Source organism: Halichoerus grypus, chromosome 1 (genome assembly GCF_964656455.1).
Source record: "Halichoerus grypus chromosome 1, mHalGry1.hap1.1, whole genome shotgun sequence".
Lineage (NCBI taxonomy): Eukaryota > Metazoa > Chordata > Mammalia > Carnivora > Phocidae > Halichoerus > Halichoerus grypus.
The window spans coordinates 38,293,087-38,316,685 of NC_135712.1; the positions used below are offsets into that span (position 1 = coordinate 38,293,087).

The following is a 23,599-nucleotide window of genomic DNA, read 5'->3' on the forward strand; positions in this document are numbered from 1 at the left end:
GGGGTCAAGACTCAGCTGACCTGATTTTGAATTTGGTAATTCCTGATCCAGACAAGAAAAGGTTTGAGCCATTTTTCCCTAAGTATATGAGAAATAGAAACATTGAAGGAATAATGGCAGCTTCTCTGTCTGCTATTTAAAGACAGGGTCAGGAAAGCCATCTTTGCAGACTACTGAATAATTGTTCTTCATTCAAATGTCTTTCACAGCAATAAATCAGCAAATTGTTTCCATATAACTACTGAAACTAGCCTAAATGGTTTTCAATCCCTGACGCTAGTTAGAAATAAACTTGGTAGCCTAAGAAAACTATCAGTTCAACAGTGTAGAGGAAAAAGAGATCAATTTGAAGGACTTTTTTGGAAAAATGATGAGTGGGAGGAAAAAAGGACTCTTGGAAAATGATTTGAGGAAAAGGGGAAAGGGGACTGAAGAGACTCAAAATATGAAGAGAAGAACTTCAAAAATAGAGCTGTATTGCATTGGAAAGAGTTCATTGGTTTTCAGAAAAAAAACCAAAATATTTATGCTAAATATGTAGGTAAGAGCCCCAACAAGAGACATCAAAGGTGGCTTTTCCAGTGGTGTGCTATGTAAATGATTAACAACTGCCTCTGTGGAGAAAAAACAAAACAAAACAAAACACTGACTTGAGCTGTTTGCCAATCTCCATAGTGAAAAGACTCTCACTGAGGTCCATTTGAAGCTAGCAGGGTATGTCTTTGAGCATAAAGTGAGAAGAGTTACATTCGGTTGGCTCTCATGAGCTGGGATGAGCCAGCTCTAGCACATCACAGCTTTTACTTGAATTTCAAATGTTCCTTCACTTATTAAAAATAGATGTAAAAATTTAAATGCATCTTTGAAATGTTTAACTCCAAACTCCATGCTTATCTTATAGCAGTTACTCAGTCAGAATTAAGTTCACTTTCTTTTCCAAGCAGTTTTTTGGTTAAGTGTGTGAGGTCTGAAGACCGAGTAGGAGGGTTCAGAACCTGGATGCTGTACTTTGTAGCTGTGTGACTGTGGGCACATTATTTAAGCTCTCTTTGCATCTGTTCCCACATCTTCAAGGTAGAGATGATGACAAGGTTGGCATGAAAAGTAAATCACTGATAGAAGAAATGCACTTAGAATAGTGCCTAGAATATTGTGAATGCTCAGATAAGTTTAGCTGTAGTTTTCATATATTTACCATTGGCTTAGTGATTGTAGAAGATGCGATAACAGAGGAAGGGTACTATGAAAATGGCTGTTGGGGCACCTGGGTAGCTCAGTCAGTTGAGCAGCCGACTCTTGGTTTCCGCTCAGGTCATGATCTCAGGGTTGTGCGATCGAGCCCCACATCAGGCTCCATGTGCAGGGAGTCTGCTGGAGAGTCTCTCCCTCACCCTCTCCCTCTGCCCCTCCTGCCATTCTCTCTCTTTCTCTCTCTCAAAATAAATAAATAAATATTTAAAATGGATGTTGATGAAAGGGAAATTGGACCAGGAAAGGAAAGTAAAATATTTTCCATCTCAGCATCCTGTCCACCTAAGAGGGTTTAGGTAGGGCTTATTATACTCAATATTCAAGAAAAGTTATTGTCTTGTATGTTTTTCCCCTTTTGGAGCATAAATTTGGCAGTCTTTCTTTTTATGTCCCATTTTGGGTGCTGACAATGGTATTGGATGTGTCTATTCTAGATTACATCTGTTATATCTTATGTACACTCCTTCATGATTTTCAATTAGAACTTCAAAAAAATGTCTTAAGATAATATACTAATAAGGATTTTATTTAAATTTTCCGTATTTTTTTTTCTCAGTAAAGAATTAGTCTCTCCTCCTGCCTCTCTATTTTGACCATGAACAAATGCAGCAGACTTAGTCATTCTCCTGTCACAGGTTCCCCTACAAGGCCAGCCACTGCTCTAAGAAGATGCTTTCATTTTGGACAATGAGCCCCCACTGGAAGCTCCAACTCTCAATACAGAATGTTAAGCAATGTAACTGATTCAAAGATAAGTAAGATGATGTCATCACCTGCCCTTTAATTATCTTAGAAGCAACTCAAGGAGACTGATATTTATGCAAATAACAAAAGGGAATAAACACAAGGAGGGGAGGAGAAAATGATGGACATAGGCTGCCTGGAAAAATAGCTAACCTCTACGAGTCCAAATTGGAAGTTTTGTTTCCTTTACATTTGATCATACACTTGTTTGATTAAGAATAACTCCTCTGAAATCTAGGATGGTACTGAGCTTAGCCAAAGAAAGGATCCTTTTAAAATAAGGCCTCAAATGATATGAACAATGCATTTCAGAAATCCTTATAGATGGGGTTGGGCGAATAAAGAAAGAGTTATGTACCACACCTAGACTGCCTTCTCCCCTGCCTTCACACCCTCTCACAAAGTTTCCCAACTCTGCAGTCTCCTTAGCAAGTTTCTCTTCCTCTGTGCATCTTTCAAATGTTGATTCATATCAGGCAAAGCATGTAGTAAGTCCCCAAAATATTTGTTTAATGAATGCACTAAAAATGAATCCTTAATTTGATAACATATTAATTTTGCTAATTGGGAAAATTAGTAACTTCTTTGGAAAGACTCTCTGAAATTGAATTAAATGACAACCTTGAGCCACAAAGAGTCAAAAGAGAAAAGGATCAGTTAACCTGATGCTCTCTCCAGGTTATAACCAGAAGTAAAAGGCAATTCAAAGCTTGAGAAGAAGTTTGACTGTCTACAAAACTGGCTTTTGAATTGATTTTGGAAACCACATATCCTAAGGGTATTTAAGATTAGTAGATTCTCCACATGAGTTTGCTCTCTATTGGGAAAAACTAAATTATTTGACTGCGGGGATTTTAGGCTGCAAGTCCCAGGGAACTGAAGTCATAATACTTTAAAGTCAGAATCCACATGGGGAGAAGATGGAAGGAAGTTGTCCTAGTCTCCTACCTGAAAGGACAAAGAATAGGTGTGCAAGTGTATATAGAGTAACTGGCATGCAGAAGACCCTAACAAATATTACTTTCTTTCTTCTCTGGGCCAGTAAGGAAAGATTGAAATAATTGTCAAAAGTAAGTTCTGAATACGATAGGATATTCGATGGCAGTTGATATTGACGTCCTCTCTTATTTGATTTTAATGCTACAACTGAAATTTACGAGGACGTAGTTCAGCTAGGTATGCAATTGAAAATCTCATTGTTAAAATGTTTACTCATTTATTTTTTTTTATTGTTGTCTAAATCACACTTAAGCAAATAGTGATAAAGTTATTATGACCCAGCAGCCTTTGTGGAAAACTAAGAGTAAAATATTGAACTCTCAGAACAAACCCCAAATGGTTCATTGACTTTATTCCACCATGGAAAATCACTTAACCTCCTAGTGTCAGTTTATCCATCTGTGAAATGAGAAGGCTAATATTTTCTCATGGGGATGTTTTGAAAATTATTTTGCAAATGTAGTGGATGAAATTGTTGCAAGCATCACTGCTCTTTTTCCACTTCTTTAAGGAAGCAGACAATATTATTTATGTACCAGTTGATAGTCAAATGGTCACCCAGAATGAACTGTGTATTCTTATTAGCACTTGTGTGCTTTTTATTACTTAAAGAATCCCTCCTCCCTCACATTGTCGAGTTCATGTGTTACATCAATACTTGGGAATCTGAGCAAAATATCTTAAAATCATTCTGAGCTTCGTATTTATGAACTGGTAATCTGATATCTCTGGTAATTATTCCTTCTTTCTGTTTTAGCTCACTTTTTCTCTTATGTGGTTTTTCGCCTCACCTCTCTTCACAAGATTGATAGTTTTCCACGTTTCCCTGCTAGAGGTCACCTCTGAGCTGAAGGCAAAACACATCCCACTCTGGCTCCTGTTGACTTTTAAGTCAACTATCAAAGAATTTATTCCAGACATCTCCTAACCTCAATTTAAAAACTCCACCCTAAAGATTACAGGGAGATATCCTGGGGAGTTGCCATAGTGACTCTAAGAGGTTGGCATTGAGAAGACAAAGCTACTGATAGCAGATTTTATACTTGATAGGCTTAATTATATAACATGGTCATGAACCTCTGAGCTTGTGTCATTTAGGTCTGGAAAGAAATTTTCCCCTTCAGGCTCTTCTGTCTCTTACGGTGCCAATCAACAGGCTTCTTGGTAATAAGATCCTTTATGCCAATAGCTCCAGCCTAACCTCAAGTGGTGCTTGTGGTAATGATAGAATCATTACAAAACTAAAGAAGAAGAGGGAAATATATTTCATGGGTGTGATTAAGTCATCATAATGTTCTTGCATATGTAAATTATCCTTGACTTAATGAACTACCTTGCTCACATAATAGTATTTTAACCTGGCTCTGGAAAGTCATTTTTTACCCATGTTGATAATTGTTACCAGACTTGGCAGAGCTCATCTCCAGATCATCTTGCTGAAGTGAAATTTATGTATTATGTTTCCATGTGCATAAATTTTGTTTTAACTACTAGAAGTGTTCTTACTAAGTAAAGTTATTATATGAATTATTTTAATAAATTAGTATGATACTTAGGAAGATAGAATACTTGATTATACTCTAATGATACCCAATTTGACAAGGGTCATTTAAAATATATGTTTTTTTTCTTGATTATAAAAGATTATAAAAGATTATATTCATTGGGGAAAATCAGGAAACTAGAGAAAGGAACAAAGGAGAATATTCTCTCTATCTCCTAGGTTAATCTCTTTAAGATTTTGATGGATATTCTACAAGATGAACACTTTTTGAAAAATACTTAACATTGTTTTCTCCAACACATTTTGTGTTTCTAAAAACAGCTACGTCTACAAGAAGCTCTGGTAAAATGGGATTTTTTTTTTTATTTCTTTTATCAGAAATTGAATCTAAAGTTCTAGTATCCATATTTCATAGACTTTATTCAGGATTATAAAAGCTACCAGGGAAGTATTTTATGTGGTTTCCTCTGCTGCTTTAGAGAGTTCAATTCAGCCAAAATTATTCCAGTGACTTATTTTCAAAGATGACTAGATCCACCCTATATAATTAATGCAAGGCCAAAGGAAATTAATGATAATCATGTTACTATTTGTATATAAATCTTCATGTGTGCCTAGGAGGCAGAGAAGGTTTTCTGGAACACATAAGGGAGTATGAAGGAGTCTTAATGGTATGCAAAACTGTTGTCCCCTGATGAAGGGGTTTCAATTATTTTTTCTGTCTTTTGGTAATATATAGTTTTGCTGTTGTTTGGTTGGTTTAAATTTTTTTTTTTTTTTTTTTTTAGTGAGAAGTTAAGTCCAATGTAGCTCTTGGGAAGTTAATCATTTTATAACTTTCATTTAATCAACGTTTTCTTTAATCCCCTTTTAGGCAGCCAAGGGCAGTTTCCACTAACACAGAATGTAACGGTTGTTGAAGGTGGAACTGCAATTTTGACCTGCAGGGTTGATCAAAATGATAACACCTCCCTCCAGTGGTCAAATCCAGCTCAACAGACTCTGTACTTTGATGACAAGAAAGGTGAATACATTTTCTTTTAAATGTTTTAATCATATTCTGAAATATCCTAATTATAATGAATTTATTTTTCTGAGATGATTCAAATTATTCGTTTTGATTACCAAACTGCTGCTGCTTGTATTTAAACATGTTAAATATTAAATACTTTAGTTTGCAAGTCATAAACACTAAAGATAACCTATGTCAACTTTTTAATAAAATAAACAGCTTCAATTCTGTTTCAAAAATCATTTTATGCTTTCTCTTAACCATAATCTTCTCTCTAGATATCATATTCCTCATCCTTGTAATTGCCTTGTGTGTAGATTAACTATTTTTTCCTCACTCCAGGTAATATATTTTTTTTATTAACCTTAGCTTAATGTATTTAGAAGATGCTGTATGATTTTGGAAAGTTTTATGATTTTATTCTTATGAACAGGCTTAAAAATAAGAATTGTAGAAACATTTCCCATAAAAAGTTTAAGTAACTCCATGGTTTCAAAATAAAGAACTGAAATTAAAAAGGTGTGTTTACTTCAAGTTGAGTTAGACTTCATTAATTAACTGGGCTCCTAATTGGATGACAGATTCTGTTGATTAAAGTTTTTTTTAGAGAAGTGATGAAATTCATAATATATAATTCAAGCAAACAACTAAAAGTATACACTGAATTTCCGAGTCTTCATCTGTTATTATAAGCATTGGGAGGAAAAGTGAGTTCATGAACTATAATAAAAACATGGAGCTGTTGCTATAGAGAAATTTAAATTATATAGAATGTAAATATCTATTTATATATGATCTATTCAGCATGGTCTTAATATCTGGATTTCTTATGAATCTGTGTAGATAACAGTAAGATAATTTGAAATCAGTTCCATTTTAATGGTTAGAGTGTAGTTGAATTAGTCCAATAAATGTGCACATTTGCCCTAAAATAGCAATTCACTGTATTTTTTTTTAACTTGATGTAGTTTTCCCTCTTTGATGTACTCTAGATTTAAAATGAAATTTTTTATTTATTTAAAATTTTAATATATAATGGAAGATTGATTAAAAATTTATTGACTCAACAAATAATTTTTGAGGTTTCCTTCATAAAAGGTGTTAGAGTTGGTGAACAAACAGATAAAATCCCTGCCCTTCGAGGACATAGAGTCTAGTAGGGGACAGATGATAACAAAATATGAACATGAACAAAATATATTTTAGAGTACATTGGTAGGGGACAAGTGTTCTCTATCTCAATAGATAAATAGATGCATAGATAGTTGATAAATACCTACAGAAAGAGAGGGAGAGAGAGAGAGAGGGAGGGAGGGAAGGAGAGAGAGATTTTAAGAAACTAGCTTAAGTGATTGTGGAGGCTAACAAGTCTGAAATATGCAAAGCAGGCCAGCCTTCTAGAGACCCAGGGAAAAGTCAGAATTGCAGCTCAAGTCTGAAGGCAGTCTGGAGACAAAATCCCTTCTTCCAGGGATCTCAAATGTTTTCTCTTAATGCTTCAGCTGATTGAACAAGGCCACAGCAGGGTAATCTGCTTTACTGAAAGTATAATGACTTAAATTAATCTCATCTAAATATACCTTCACAGCAGCATCCAGACTGGCATTTGACCAAATATTGGGGTACTGTGGCTTAATTAATTGGTTGACATAAAAAGTTAAGTATCACAGAGGGTCAGGCTATCATTTCTGTAGAATTGTATTACTTAGAAAGAGCTTGTATTTATTGTTTTATTTTGCCATTTGAAAGATAAATGAAACAGGTATCACTAATGGCCACGTTGTTATAGAAGCATATGGAAGGATGGGGTTAAAGGTCCCACGAGTATGTGAGATTTAAAGTTAGTATGGTGATTTAAACATTGCGACTCAAATATTGGCCAGACTTAAAGCCAATGTGGTGACTCCATATTTATGTTTTGACTAGAGTGTTTGTTGTGTAATCATTCATGTTTAACAGGGACTTTTAGTCATAGAGATTTGGTTTTTTTGGAGGGGGGTACTTTAAGAATATTTTAAAGAGTCTGAAAATGAATTTTGAAACGTTCATCTGCTAAACACTCACTATAGCAGTATTAATGTAATTTTAGTCCCTATTAGTATTATTGATTATGTAATGCTTCTGATTAAGGACATTTTTATCCCATATAGAAATTTTTAAACATATTTTGTGAGACTATTAAATATCTCTTTGCAGTTTGAAAAAAATATAAGAAATATCTAATGTGATATTTTAAAGCTTTTTTAAAAGAAAGGATATTCAAGAATAAAAATTTGATTTTATGAATTACATTAAAATTTTATAAATATAACCCACATAAAATAGCTTGTATTTCAGGTATATTCAATAGGAATGAAAGTTATATTAGTAAAAATGAAGCTTGAAGACTACCTTTGGTTTCACTGGTTCCTAGTAAAAAATATATCTAAGTTTTATCATGCTAATATTATGTAAGCTTTATATTTTGACTTTAAATATACTAGTGTTTTTGGGGTAGTGAAGGCACATCTTCTATTAAAAAAATGTGCTAGTGTTTACTTTTCTTTGCTCCTTTATGGTGTTTGGAGGGGTTTGTTGTTGTTTTTTAAATCAAGTGATCTCTGCTGCTTTCTAAAGAATGAAGTCACATTGGGGTACCTGGGTGACTCAGTCCTTTGAGTTTCCTACTCTTGGTTTCAGCACAGGTCATGATCACAGACTCGACAGGTAGTCTGCTTGAGGTTTTTCTCTCTCTCTTCATCTGTCTGCCCCCATTGCCCTCTCACTCTCGCTCTCTAAAATAAATAAATCAGTCTTATGTTTTTTAAAGAACGAAGTCCCATTAGTTTAAAAAAAAATACATGAGTCACACACAGAGATTTAACAACCTCTTTTTGCTTTTAGCATTAACTTATTACAAGTATTTGCAAATAAATATTTAAACGTATATGCCCAAATACAAGGTGACATCAATTTTAAGGAAATTTCTCACTTTCCCAATAATGCAAAGCAAGAGAAAATGTTTTGAGGACACAGTCATTTAGAGATGGTCATGGACAATTAAATGTATAGTTTATACTATTTAATTTATTGATTTGAGTATACGTGCGTATTTAAACTAATACAAAAACATAAATATGTGTGTATTTAAACTGATACAAAAACAAACTAATACAAAAAAAAAAAAAACATTTTTCACTTAGAGATACTGTTTTTCCATCCTGGCATTTAATAAAATAATCTTGCTTAGCAGCACTTTTTCAAAGTGTAGGATATACTATCAATGAGAAATTTATCCCGAGTAACAACTATGAATTTTTATGACAGCAGAACAATTTTTTGTTGTTCATTCATCCTGCAGGAGTCTAATAATGATCTCCACTATGTAACAACTGATTGTACTGCTTTTTAAGCAGATCTTTGAGAGTCATGTTTATAGTGACATCTACAATTGTGAGGTCAAATCCTCAGGCACAAAAACGAAATCTATACAAAATGTCTTTGCCTCCTCTTTCAGTGATTCCATAAGTTATCCTTTATAGAACATCTAAAACCAGAATTGATTCAGGGTGTTTCAAGCTAATGTGTCTTAGGATCCTGCCAGAAAAAAACCAGCAACTTGTAATATAAGATTTGCAAAGACTTGGAAATAAGGCAGCCCTTCTTTTCTGAAGGATAATTATGGTGGGAAAAATCCATCATGTCATATTTGGGATATTTAGCAACATATTCCTTCATCTTACTGCTATAAAATAGCAATATCTTATCATATGAATCACTGTAGTATGCACTTGCTTTATTTCATTTTTTTCTTTACCAATTGTTATAACAGCTTAGAATTATGTTGAAGAAAGCCAATGTGTGTGTGTGTGTGTGTGTGTGTAGAGCCAGTTTCTGGTTTTGATATTAGACTCGTTCTAACTCTAACTCTATTATGGTTTTAATAGTCTGTTCCAACAGGGGCGCCTGAGGGGCGCAGTGGGTTAAGCGTCTGACTCTTGGTTTCTGGTCAGGTCATGATCTCTGGGTTGTGGGATCCAGTCCCAAGTCAGGCTCTGTGCTCAGGGTGGAGTCTCCTTGAAATTCTCTCTCTCCCTCTGCCCCTCCCCCCTCAAATAAATAAATACATCTTTAAAAAAAATAGTCTGTTGCAACAGGATAACAGAAAGTTTTGAATTAAAAAAACCCTTTCATGAATGGCAATCTAACATGTCTATTCCCTCACAAGTCATTGGTTCAGTTCCTATGTGATGTCCTAGTGGAAGGGGTCCTTGACAGTTATATCTATCAAATGCAAGAGTTTGAAAATGAAAGCATTTTTTTGAAGATGCCACATTACTGTTTCCCTCCCACGTGGTCTTTTTGTCTGCCTTTACCTGCCTCGCCTCGATCCTAAGACTTATCTTGAGCAAACAAACGCGCCATATTGTACCAGAGCCTAAGTGCAGAAGCTAAGCATGAGTTAGCATGACTGGAGTGACACACACATGCCGTGCGAATGACAACCGCTCAGGAGAACAATAGAGAAAACGAGTGATTGTCTGTATCATTGATTGCACCAGCTTCTGCAGGTGGCTGTTACCTTTAAATAAAGGCTCCATCCTTAACTCTGTTCTTATTTCTGCCTCAGATTATGTTGCCTCTTGTTTGCAGGAGCTTTCAAAACAGAATCTTTCAAGGGTACACAGTATCACAGTGTTTTAATTGTGTCTCAAATGATTTTAAAATGCAGCTAAGGTTGAAAAGCTTTGGGTTAAGCAAGTCAATTTTCACAAGAGTTCTGTATCCCTAAGTTTAGGTTTTTGTACTGACATCGGTTATCGAGAAGGAAGGGAGAAAAGGAAGGAGAGCAAGTTGCTCAGAAGAATGGAACAGGTGCTTCTCATCAACATTGCCACTGTCACTCTGAGTCTCAAGACATATTCTGAGAGGTCTTCCATGCTAGCTGGAGACACAAGGTGGCTTCCTGCCTGTGAGGGTTGAACAAAGAACTCAGGATGGTGGCCCCTTGGTCCAGTTGGAACTGGGAAAACCTTTCTTGTTTACTTGGAATTATTCACTAGAGAAAAGCATGCTGTGTCTTGTTTACTTGGAATTACTCACTAAAGAAAAGCATGCTGTGAGTGGGCAGTTGATGATCAGCTGAAGGAGAATTAAGCTGCAGCCCTTTCCTAGGAGTCTCAGTTAGGGAGGTTAAATGTGAATATTCAGGAACCTCTTCTTAAAAGGAGACAGGTGTCCCGCAGGGACTGGCTGAAGTGAAACTAATATTGTAAGATTTCTCATTCAGGTAACATAAAGAGGAAGGCAGTGAATTCAGCAATAAACATCTGGGCTTTGGCTATCGTGAGCACACTTAATGTGATCCGTAGCTTCCTTAAATGGAGAATTGATGGGTAATGAAGAAATTTGAATCCAGGTGTGGCCTCTGTGTTAGTTTTAACCAGAATGCTCCTGAGAACAAAGTTGTCTGGCACCAGGTCAGCTTAAGTATACCCCAAGTGGCCTCTGCCATTGATATCAGCAGCTGCCTTTTAGGTAAAGAGCCGCAGTTCCTTTCAAAATGTTGAAGACATACATAGAGTAAGACAGAGGGATGTATTATAGTCAGCACTGCCCAAGATAATTTTCCATGACAATGACAGTGTTCTGTATCTGTGCAGAACAAAATTCTGTAGCCAGTAGCCACATGTGAATATTTAAATTTAGGTTAAATAAAAATTAAATAAAATCAAAATTTAGTTTCTCAGTTACATTGGCCACATTTCAAGTACGCAATAGGCACATGTGGCTAGTGGTTACTATTTTGTCAAGCACAGTTCTAGATGCTGATTCACTCCTTAGATGCCGTAATAGACCTTGTCCAATTCCAGCCTTAATTGGTAGAATATGTATTTTCCAACTGAGAAAACCCTAGGTCATTATAAATACATTTATTGAATATTAAATAAATGACATTTTGCTGTTTAAGTTGCATTGCTTTTTTTTTTTAAGATTTTATTTATTTATTTGACAGAGAGAGAGCACAAGCAGGGGGAGCGGCAGGCAGAGGGAGAGGGAGAAGCAGGCTCCCTGTGGGGCAGGGAACCCAACACGGGGCTCGATCCCTATACCCACTTTATTCCAAATGCTTACTTATTACTATTTATAATAGATGTGGTGAGATTTGTGTGCAGGCACTTAACCGACTGAGCCACCCAGTTGCAAAGTTTTAATGGTGACATTGTAGCATCGGAGACAAAAGTCAGATCTGACTTCTAGTCCTGCCTCTGACACCAACTAGCAGAGTTAAAAAAAGGGGGGGAGCTCATTGACACCTGACCAGATCAGATGTTCCAGTGGTTGGATCACAATTGCATTTTTAACAATTTCCCTATCTACTTTCTGTGCACCTGAAAACCAAAAATCATTAACCTATGGAGTAAATATTCAATTACAATTCCATTTCATTTCTGCATAGTTGCTGTATGAAGCCTTTTTCTATAACACTTAAAAACCTGCAAATCTAAATAGAAAATAAAAATTAAGAGGATGACATTACAAGTTCTTATGGGTCAGAGGGACCTAGAATAGACATAACTAACTGATTCACCTGTTATGCCTCTCTTTCTTTTTACACAAATCTCACCACATCTGTTATAAATAGTAGTAGGTAAGCATTTGGAATAGAGGGGGTATAGGGAGACAGAGAAAATAGGGAGTAGAGTTCACTGAAACACCACAGGAATGCTGTGTGGCATTTGGCAATAGAAATAAAAAAATCAATTAGATTATTGCATCTGTTTCTCTGCAGGTGTGGGGAAAACAAAAAAAACAATTGAAGCAGTACAGTCTGATCACTCAACGCTCAGGAAAAAACACTTCAATTCCTTCCTAGTATTGACAAAAAATACTTTGGACAAACATCTCCCAGGGTGCATAGCATATGCATTCAACAGACATATATCTATGTGCTTGTATTTGTTTTTACATAAAAATCCAAAATACATAACTTTTTGGGACATTTCTCTTCACAGTAGTTTCGCGTTTTTGAATTATGTTTGCATGATTCTCAAATATTTCCTGGAAGGAGATTTCATTACTGGAGGAATGAAGATAAAATTTTATTAAGGGCATAACCAAAAATCACTAGTGTTAATTATCTAATTTTTCTGCCAATAATTTTACATTAATACAGGGGGCAGTGGGAGAGAAAGAACACGCATAAGGTGTCCTCGAACAAGGAGTGATAAAGAGAAGAAAAATGAGATGAACCTGAAATGAAGGTACAAGTTTTCCTGGCTCCATGCCAACCAATGCCTCCTGACAGTATCCTTACCCACGACTGGTTTCAATCAATGTGACAGACTTTAAAATATTAAAAATTAACTCAGTAAGGCAGGTATTAAGGTGGCCAATATTACCCTTCTTTTTGCTTTCTTAAAATTTTTTAAATATTATGTATAAGTTACAATAAAGGCATAGAATTAATGATGACAACTTAAAGTTACACAATACAATTTGTCAATAGCTTTCATGTTTATATTTTCTCATCGTATTCACAGCAACCCTGTACAGTAGGCAGAACCATTTTATATGTAAAGAAATCAAGGCATGCAGATTTGAATAACTTGAGTAGTAAATGACAAAACAATGATGAGACTGAGTTTTCTTACAATGCGCCTCATTCACTTTATGCTGTATCGTTCTGGTAAGGCTTCATTTTACAGCGTTTTGGATTTTTGTTTGTTTGTTTGTTTTTCAATTTTCTTGTGAAAATTATCACTTCTTTTTGGTCTTTACTCCAAAGTCGCCTTCTCAGTAATAGATCCGAGTACACTTTATTTCATATTTCAACTCCATCATGCTACAGTCATTTCATATGTTTCAGCAGATTTCCTAGTAAATGCGTGCATATTAAATGAGTATGAATCAAGTTACCATTAAAAAATTACACTCTTGAGTTAATAAAGCACGAACACACTATTTAAAGACATACAGGCATAATTAAAGGAACTATTCAATGTGATGCAGCACCTGGGAGCTAGGAACAATAGGGAACCATCCTGCCCTCGTCCCTGAAAAGGGGACAAAAAGATCAAAAGCTACGATTGTGGGATGAGGCTTCTGGTTAGAAGCTCTGACTGGTTGGGAAGGGGGTGCCTGTGGAAATATGTCAGTTGACTTTCCTTTCCTCCTACCTTCTGATTTCCTGACAATACTTGCCATTGTCTGAGCCCAAATGGAAACCAGAGGCCAAAGGATTCTGGGTAGTTTACTCTCCCAGGGCAAAGAGCAGGGGGGGAAAATCTAAAAGGATAAGCAGAAAGTAACCAGCACAACTTACATGCATATACAAAATTTCTCCTTATCCAGTTATTTTCAGTGAAGATAATTTCTACGGAAAAGCTTGCATCACTCTATGCTCACAATTACCTTCAGTAGAATTGTTTCTTTTGGGGAGAAATAAGTCACAACACTGTTTCTAAAACATGTTAATTTTTCAATGTTATATTCCTCAAATTTAATATATATGTTAAACTGTGTACTAATAGATTTTGTAAAGAAATAATTTCCTTTCACTTAATCTTCTAATGATAAAGCCATTATGGGAAATTTTCATTAAGTGTCAGAAAAATCTTTAGTTATACATAATATACTTTTTCAATCTGTTTATTTTAGTGTAGTTCAAGTCCAGCAATTTCACAAAATACATAGATAACCACATACACTATAAATTTTATTGGTTATATGATCTTATTGGTTGTATGTTAAGCTATAACAGCATCCGGATTTGAAACTTTGACATTCAACACCGCATATGTATGCCTGAATGTTTTTAGCAAATGTTAATTTTCAGATATTTTAGAATTCAGCATAATTTCCATACTTGATATTATATTTTAGAGAAATTAAGTTTCACTAATATTACTACTTTTTTGATGCTTTTTATAATGCTTTTATTTAAAAATAGAAGTGAAACATAATACAAATAAATCAAGTAATGGTAGGTCTCTGAAAATGAGCAAGTTCCTGACTTAGTGCTCTTAGTTATTGCACATTGCTGTTCACTAACATTTTTTTTTTTTAGCAAAACCCTACAAAGAGAAAAATATTTGAAATATTTTATTCTACCTTCTGATGATTAACTTTTGTGTTTATCCAATCATTCATTGAATAAATATTTGCTAACTGTCTAAAGTATGAGCTTGTTTCCAGTTATTGTAGTTCATTGATTTTTGAGTAGCCCTTTCCCGGTTGAATAGAGCTGCTTGAAAGAAAGCTTGTCCTAATTAAAATTAGGTTCCCTTTATCTTCTAATTATATATGTTTCTGGGCATATATTTTATATCAGTATGTTGGTACGATATACAGAGTCAGTACATAGTCAGCAATTGTTAAAATGATCTTAAACCACCTGAGGAAAAACACTTTTTATCATGGCAGTAAAAGTGGATGATGGCTAGTCAGCCTACGTGGACAGTCAACACCATTGCGTCATCTTTTTTCATCTCCCAAAACAATTTAAAAAATGTAAACAATGAGGAATTTTGAGGAATTTTGAGGAATTATCTTTTGTGATATTAAAGATCCTCAATTTGGAGAATTAATAGTCATTTAAAAAAGCAGGTTTCATGAAGTAGATGTTAATCTACAAATGTCCAAGCAGATTTAATATTTAAAAGATTTCCAAGTGACCATTTCAGTTCAATTCTGTGAAATTCTGCTGTGTCCCTGGAATTATGCTGGGCATTAGAACTACTAAAATAAATAGAACATGGATTTTGACATCAAGTAGCAAGTTGTCATGTATCATCTATTTATAGGGATGGTGGATGATATAGGGGGAAAGTATTGGGTCAAGTATTTTATAGGTAAGTAAATGTAATCCTATTTATTTCATAGTAAGCCTCGTCATAGAGAATATGACATGCCCAAATAATTGGTAAATATGTCTTCCATAAGCCTAGGAAAAAAAAAATAATTTCACTTGAAATACACATGACTGAAAATATACTTTTTTGGATGAAATGAATTTATTTAAAGAAACAGTCATAAATCAACTATTATGTATTATTTGTCACATATGTAGAGTAACAGTATACTGCATGGGGACCTGATTTCCTGGTGACATACTGATATGGTCTCTATGTTGAATGGCCTTTTAATCAGGATCCCAACACAGACCATGGAGAATGTAAATATTCTAAAGTTTTTTAAGTAAATTTCAAAATAGCATTGACATTATAGATCTCAGTAAGTATAAGAAAATCATAACAGTATCAAAATATACTTGTCCTTAATGTATACATTTAATTCTATTTTTAATAACATAATTTTGATTTATACCAATACATTCTATTTAGATGAAACATAGTGTTTAAAGTGTTGCCATTTAATTTTTAGTGTTTTTACCCATTCTGTGTTTTTCTTAATAATTTATAACAGACTTTGAGACAGTAATATCCCCACCAATAGTGAATCTACACTGTAAAAATAGTGCTAATTTTTTGAGTTTGAGACTGATGAAAACAGCCCTAGAACACTAATGTAAAGATTATTCTACTCAAAAACTTAGTCAACTGCATCTCTCTCTTCTAGTTTCAAAATCTCAGTGGGGAGAAATGGATTGGCTTACATTAGGTGCCTCTATTGTGCTTTGCAGTATAACTAGGGGTGTGGTCACTGAGCCAAGCAATCACCGTAATTTATATCTACTACATTCAGTAAATCTCACATTCAATAGGCTCAGTGTGTAGAATCTATGTGGAATATTCTTTTCTCTCAAAAGAATATTTTTTACGAAAATAACTTCAACATGAAGTACAAAACAAATAAGAAACCTCTATTTCAAATATTATAACTTAGATACCCCTAATTAGTATAGCCTCTTTTTAATCCCAATGAGCTTTTTTATAAGTAAACTTAGAAGTATTGGTCTAGGTACCAAAAAGTAGAAATAAAAACACACACAGTCATTCATTAATGGTGATACTAATTTAAAAACTATTAAATTATTAGTTTTTTTTGGTGGAGTCTTTAGGCTTTTCTATATGTATAGTATCATGTCATTGGCAAATAGTGAAAGTTTTACTTCTTCCTTACCAATATTTATGTTTTTTTTAATTTATTTTCCTTATCTGATTGCTGCTGCTAGGACATTCAGTACTATGTTGAAAAAAGTCGTAAGGGTGGATATCCTTGTCTTGTTCATGCTTAGAGGAAAAGCTTTCAGTTTTTCACCATTGAGTATGATGTTAGCTGTGGGTTTTTCATATAAGGCCTTTATTATGTTGAGGTATGTGACATATAAACCTACTTTGTTGAGAGGTTTTATCGTGAATAAATATTGTACTTTGAAAATTTTTTTTTTTTACAACTACTGAGATGATCATGTGGTTTTTATCCTTTTTCTTATTAATGTGTATGGATCACATTAATTAATTTGTGAATATTGAACAATCCTTGCATCCCTGGGATAAATCCCACTTGACCCTGGTGAATGATATTTTAAATGTATTATTGGATTTAGTTTGCTAATATTTTGTTGAGGATTTTACATCTATGTTCATCAGAGATATTGGTCTGTAGTTCTGGGTTTTTTTTGTTGCATCTTTGTCTGGTTTTGGTATCAGGGTAGTGCTGGCCTCATGGAATAAATTTGGAAGCTTTTCTTCCTTTTTTATTTTTTGGAAGAATTTGGAAAGAATAGGCATTAACTCTTCCTTAAATGTTTGGTAGAAATCACCTGTGAAGCCATCTGGTCCTAGACTTTAGTTTGTTGGGAGTTTTTGATTACTGATTCAATTTTATGGCTAATAATTGGTCTCTTCAAATTTGCTATTTCTTCCTGATTCAGGTTTGGAAGGTTATATGTTTCTAGGAATTTATCCATTTCTTCTAAGTTGTCCAATTTATTGTAGCTAAAAATGTTAATGAATATGATCTACCTTTCAGTTCATTCACTTGTGTTTTTTTAATTAATTTTGGATATTTCCTGTATTTATAAAAACTGAGTGTTTTTCCTCCCCCACACCTCTTGAAGTAACATTTCTCCACAATCAAAAAGAATTAATACAATTTAGAAACAGCTTTTCCTGAATAAATATTTTTAATGTATTACTTTCTACTGTGTGAGCATGAAGAGTTATAAATTAGTATAGGCACTCTATTTCCTTGGTTTATTATTTCTTCAGTCCCAGCAGGCTCTTGTAGCAATCCTTGGAAACAGCAATAAATGAGGCATTTTGCGGTACTGTGAAGTGTAGGAGGTAGTGTTATTTTAGTGCCTAAGTGTGGGTGGTTGTAAGAATTAAGTTTCCTGGTTTTATTGAGATTAGTGAGTGGACTGAAGTACAAATGGAAAGTGGGAAGGGGAAATGCCGAATGATTGGTCTATACGCTCTGTAGTAGTCACATTGACTTTTTAGAGAGAATGGCAGTAGTACCAATCTAGACATACTTTATTACATTTCCCTTCAAAGCCCTTTCAAATACATATAGCCCACCTTTCTTTTGATGCTGAAAATTGCATGCTACAAGACTGAATGACTTATTTCCTAATAGTGAATTGTGATAAAAAACATCTTCTAGGGACCAGTAACTATGGTCTCCTATGAAAATGATACTTGTTTATCATTCACTTATTTTTTTCTAGCTTAAAATCCTACCTCATGAACTTTTGTACACATTATAGAAGAGTTGGTTGGTTGAGGTTTATAGGGTTGGTAGTCAGGGCAGCTGAGTTTAAATCCCAGTGGCATCATGGATTTGCGTGTGATCACGAACCAACCTTGACCAATTACATAAAGCAATTTCAGTTCCAGCCTATATGCCTCTGGAGGCCAATGTGTTGTGAAGGGCCACATGCTACTCTGTCAAGGTTTGCAGGCTAGAACTCTTCTTAGAGTATTTTTGAGATGTTTGACATGCTGGAAAATCAAATGATGCAACATCAAAAAAAAAAAAAAAAGTCTGCCATTGATGTCTTAAGCAATTTCAGTCTAACAGGAATTTGAGATCATAAATACTCTCTTTAGACCAAAAGTGGCTGTGAATGTGTGTATACCTAAAAAAGGCCTTTTCATAAAGCATAAGTATATTTAAATGATGATATCCAGCCTCACTCTTTCCTGGGTGCTATAACTATGTTGAAGGTGAAATGCAATGAAGGTTTCTAATATAGAGGCTGAGTTGCTACTCTAAAGATTTTGGGGAAAGGGACCTTCATTAGGGAGAGAGAACTTTTATGTTGAGTGTAAGCTCTGTTGTGCAAGATTTTCATAAAGAAATGGTAAGGCTCTCTCCCTCCTGCAGAACTGCCACTGAGATTATGTGACAAAGAGTGGCATAGAGTAAGAATGGAAGCCAGTCCTGGTACCCCAGCACTGGCAGCTACTTTAACCAATTATTATTTTTTGCCCCCTTCTATATATTGACTAGGTATCTATTAAGTCAAAATGTACATTTCTATTTTGTTTATTACCTCCTCACTAAATACTCTCTTGCTTGTTCCAATAGTGTTTTGAACGTCTTTTGGATTTCTCATTATGCTACCCTGAATTGTCTACAAATAACTGTGGTTCTGTTTTTAAATAGCCATAGCTCTACTTTAATTTCATGCCTTAGCACATGATCTGTGGTAAACATTTTTTTTGAAATAGAAGAATAAAAAAAAAAAGTTCAGTATTTGAAGAGCTACTTGCCCTAAACAGAAAATAGAGCTAAGGAAATAGAGAGGAAGAATATATCTGAAAAGTATTTAAGCAAGGAATTGATTGACTGGGCTTGTGATGTAATCAGGCAACCAAAAGGCAATTTCTAGTTTTCAAACCAGGAGCAGGGTAGTCCTATTATGAGTAGCCATACAACTGACTTTATTATTAATCTGCTACCACCTATGTATGTCAGAGAAGGCACGACAAGAGAAATTAATTATAATTCTCAGTTCTAAGGGGATCCTAAGATTATAGATTCAAAATAATTAGTAGATGTTTACAGTTTAATGCTACATGTATGAAACAACTACAGGTAGTAGAGAGAAGGAGAGCGGGCTTTTGTTGTTGCTGTTGCATGCACAGGGAGTTGAAGTGTCCTTTCTGCAAGTTTCAGACTAGGGTTCTAGGTGTGGAGATGCAATACTGACCACAACAAACAAACTAACCTTATTCATGGAGTTCAGTCAGTACTTCTCAAATAATCTGTGGTGAGAGACGTTTGTTTTTTCCTAAATCAAACATAAGTGAAACTTTTGTAAAGTACAATAAAAAATGGATCATTAAAAATGAAATAAAAATGAAAAAATACAAAATGAAGTCCCAACTTTTTATTATTATTATTATTATTTTCAAAAGGAAAGAATTATAAAATTGTATGCATTCATTGAATATGGGTGTATTGGGAATAATACTGAGAATTACTAATATACTTGTAATTTTTTTGTTATTCTACAATCAGAACTAAACAAAAAGTTATGAGATAAGTAGTAACTGTTCTTATGAAAAACCTACATGCATACTTTGAATGAACATCATATATATCAATTGTTTAAATTTTAATGTGACATGAGCTCACTTCCTGCTTGTTAATTTATCTAATCTCTTTGGATGACTAGCATTTCCTGTAGGGAATGACGTATAATCTAAACTCTTTCCATGTCTTATATTAATAGCAGTCATAGTAGAGAAATGAATCTCAGACAATTGTGTTAACAGGATGGAAAAACCAATTTTGAAGCAATTTCAGCAGTCTTAAGATATTCATTTTAAACTTTATCCAAATGACGCAAGTTTTGCTGCATTTTCAAAATTCATCTTCAATCCTTCATTAGTGTCCAGTTCTAGTATTTATCCTATAAAGTTATATAGTTAAATACATTTTGATGAAAAATATTGATTTCAGGATCCATGAGTTTCTGTCTTTTTGATGGAATATACAATTCAAAATGTCCTATCAGTATTGTAATATGGTCTATAATAACTTCCTGTAAATGTCAAAATGATCACATATTTTACTGATAATTGTACATAATGTATGGATCATATTATTAATAATTATTCTTAACAAGAAACTCTGTTCTTCCAAGCTTCTAACTTTTCTGCTTTGCTCTTCGATCTTACCTGCCATTGCAAAACATGTTGCATTCCTTCCTTGCAAGAAGTATTAAGATCATTGAAGACACAAAATATATCAGACAAGGGGCACCTGGGTGGCTCAGACAGTTAAGCAGCTGCCCTCAGCTAAGGTCGTGATCCTTGGGTCTTGTGATAGAGTCCCACATCAGGCTCCCTGCTCGGTGGGGAGTCGGCTTCTCCCTCTCCTCTCTCTCCCTCTGCACCCTGCTCATGCTCTCTCTCTCAAATAAAATCTTTAAAAAATATATTTATCATACAAATAAGGAAGACTGGCTATCTAACATATTTAAAATTTGGGAATGGGCTGGTTTTTTATCTTCAACAATTCTCAACAGAAGTTTTTACATCTATAACCTTTGTGCCTCAGTATGCAGTAGAGTTGTTTATAATCAATCTCTATGTATCATAAGAACATAAAATAATCTTGCATTTAATACATTAGCTTTCATATAATTCACAAATTTTACAACATTGCCAAAAATCCTGATATTCAGCTGATATTTTTACTTTATAGCAAGACTTTCTTGATGAGAGAGCAGTTCGTTGGTTTATGGTCTGCATTAGCTCCTTAATTAGAGGACTATAAAATGTTTCCCTGCCATTATCGCTTCCCCAGCTACTTCTACTTAAGCCACAAACCAAATTTCTTGAGACAGATCACACACTTGGAAGTCATGGCAATGTCAAATTGCTATAAAAGTTTCTAAGCATTTATTCTCGACTTCTGTAGTTATCTCTTTGCAGGTAGGTAATAAATAGTTTGGCCCTTTGAGAAGCACTGTTGTGGACGAAGTGGAGATAATGCCTACTTTGCAGAGGTGTGGTTAAGATTACCAATAATCCTGGAAGAGTGCCTATCAAATAGTAGGCATTTGACTTAAAGGAACTATTAATTATATAATTATACTCTTTTAAGCAAACTTATAGTTGTAGGAGGGGATAAATAAAACACTATGTGACCTTAAAAATGTGGGCATTCTTTTGTTTTTTTTATTTTTTTGAAGAGTATATTTATTTATTTATATATAGAGAGAGAGCACGCATGAGCAGGGGAAAGGGGCAGAGGGAGAGGGAGAGAGAATCTCAAGCAGACTCCATGCCGAGTGCAGAGCCCAGTGCAGGGCTTGATTCCATAAACCTGAGACTATGATCTGAGCCAAAATCAAGAGTCCAATGCTCAACTGACTGAGCCACCCAGGTGCCCCCCAAAAATGAACATTCTTATGGAGAAATGTATTTGTCTATCTATACCTATGCATCTATAGGTAAACCTATATAAAGGTATGGTTATATACTTATGAGTACCTCCTGCAAGAAAAACTAACAAGCTGCTAGAGAATGGTGAGAACATAGGCAGAAAAATTATATCCAATGAGGGAGATCAGAAAAAAACTCAAATTAGGAGATGGATTTTGAGATTGGTTTAAATAGATAGCAGAGCAAGTTACTGTAGTTTAAGACAGTACTGAAATCTTTCTATGTATTTTGCTGTTGTACTCTTAGTATATGTGCTGCCAAAGCAAGCACTTGCTGTTGTACTCTTATCCAGGCACATTCTTCTGTACATAGAATGTACTGGGGAAAGAGTGGATATTCTGTTTTGGCTGACAGTCCTTGAAAAGCATTAGCTCATATAGTACTCACAGCAGAGGTACTATTGTGTGCATTTTACATATAAGGATACTGAAGCAAGGACAAGTTCAGTAATTTGCTCAAATTTGAAATGTGGATGATGATGCATGGATGTAACCCTAGGCAGTCTGACTTCACTTACAGCCTCTGTTCACCATCGGATTATAATGCCCTCTCCTGGAGAATAAATGGGAGCTAAGATTGGAAAGGTTAGAGTGAATTTATACGGGGAAGATAATGGACAGAGGGTCTTTCCAACGAAACCCAAGGTGAGCACAAGGTAAGCTGTGAGGGGTGATTGCAGGAAAGAGGAAGGACTGCCCTGTGCCCCAGGAGGATGATGCCGGTACAGCTGTGCATGAGAAGTTAGAGCCACAAGTGGGGCGGGGAACCAAGAAGAAAGCAGGGTAGAGTCTCATTTCATTCCTTGGTTAGGTCTAAAGAGTACATAGAAGGTAAAAATCAATTATAAGTTTAAATTGTTTGAAAGTACCTTAAAAATCCACCTTGAATGTGAGAAGCAAGACCATCTAAGGAAAGAACAGCTATGCATCCTTCATAACTCGCTTCTGGTTTTGGGTTTTGGCTTGCCGAATGGAGTAGCAGTCTTTCCCAAACCAAAGAGCCAGATAATTCAATTGAGAAGCAGTAAGAACCCAAACCAGGAAAAGAAAGAGCAACGGTTAACACTGAGATCTTTGAACTTATACTGGTGATAAACTAGTTTGACGTATAATTGGAAGGCATGGGGAGGAGCCAGGAATGATCATTGATAACTCAGGTCTCAAACCTCTGTGAATGTGATGCCCTAAGCAGAAATAGGGACTTTGGGAGGAGATGAATGTTAGGAGAAAGAGTCAAATTGGTTGAAAATAGGGAGAATAATTGTTTTTTGAAAACTTTCAAAAGCAAGAGTAATTTGTGTTGGTAATTATGATTCGTATACATGAACGCACGTATTATATAAACATGTATACTTGGTTTGGATGTTTGAGAACAATATAAAGCTGATAAGCATTTAAAGTAAAATTACCTTGAGAATATGTAGTCAGATCACAGCAGAAAACACATGACACCATCAAAAGTTCAAGTTAAGAGGGTTTAATAAAGGTACTGTTACGAAAGTGTGGGATTGAAATGTGAGGGAACCAACAAAAGATCATTGACTCAGGGACCAACAATGTGAGAAGCTATTCCCCAAGCCTGAAATGACACTTGACCTAAGCTGTAACCAAACATGCAGCCACTACCAAAGCCGAAAGAAGTACCCTACTTCTCCCTTCTACCCTGCAGTCTCCTGTCTTTGTCTCTTTTGGGCTGAATATAATTGTAAGCTGGAGAACAGGGCTGCTGGGGAAATGCGTT

The 23,599-nt window shown here is 35.0% G+C and overlaps 1 protein-coding gene across 3 annotated transcripts in view; it reads left to right on the forward strand.

The window, feature by feature from the left end:
* The window catches only part of CADM2 (cell adhesion molecule 2), a 1,094,969-nt gene that overhangs the window by 837,166 nt on the left and 234,204 nt on the right, over window positions 1–23,599 (forward strand). For all 3 annotated transcript variants that reach the window (XM_078059557.1, XM_078059594.1, XM_078059635.1), the window contains one exon: window positions 5,373–5,522. In XM_078059557.1, the coding sequence (XP_077915683.1) occupies window positions 5,373–5,522 (150 nt within the window). The remainder of the gene's footprint in view (window positions 1–5,372; window positions 5,523–23,599) is intronic.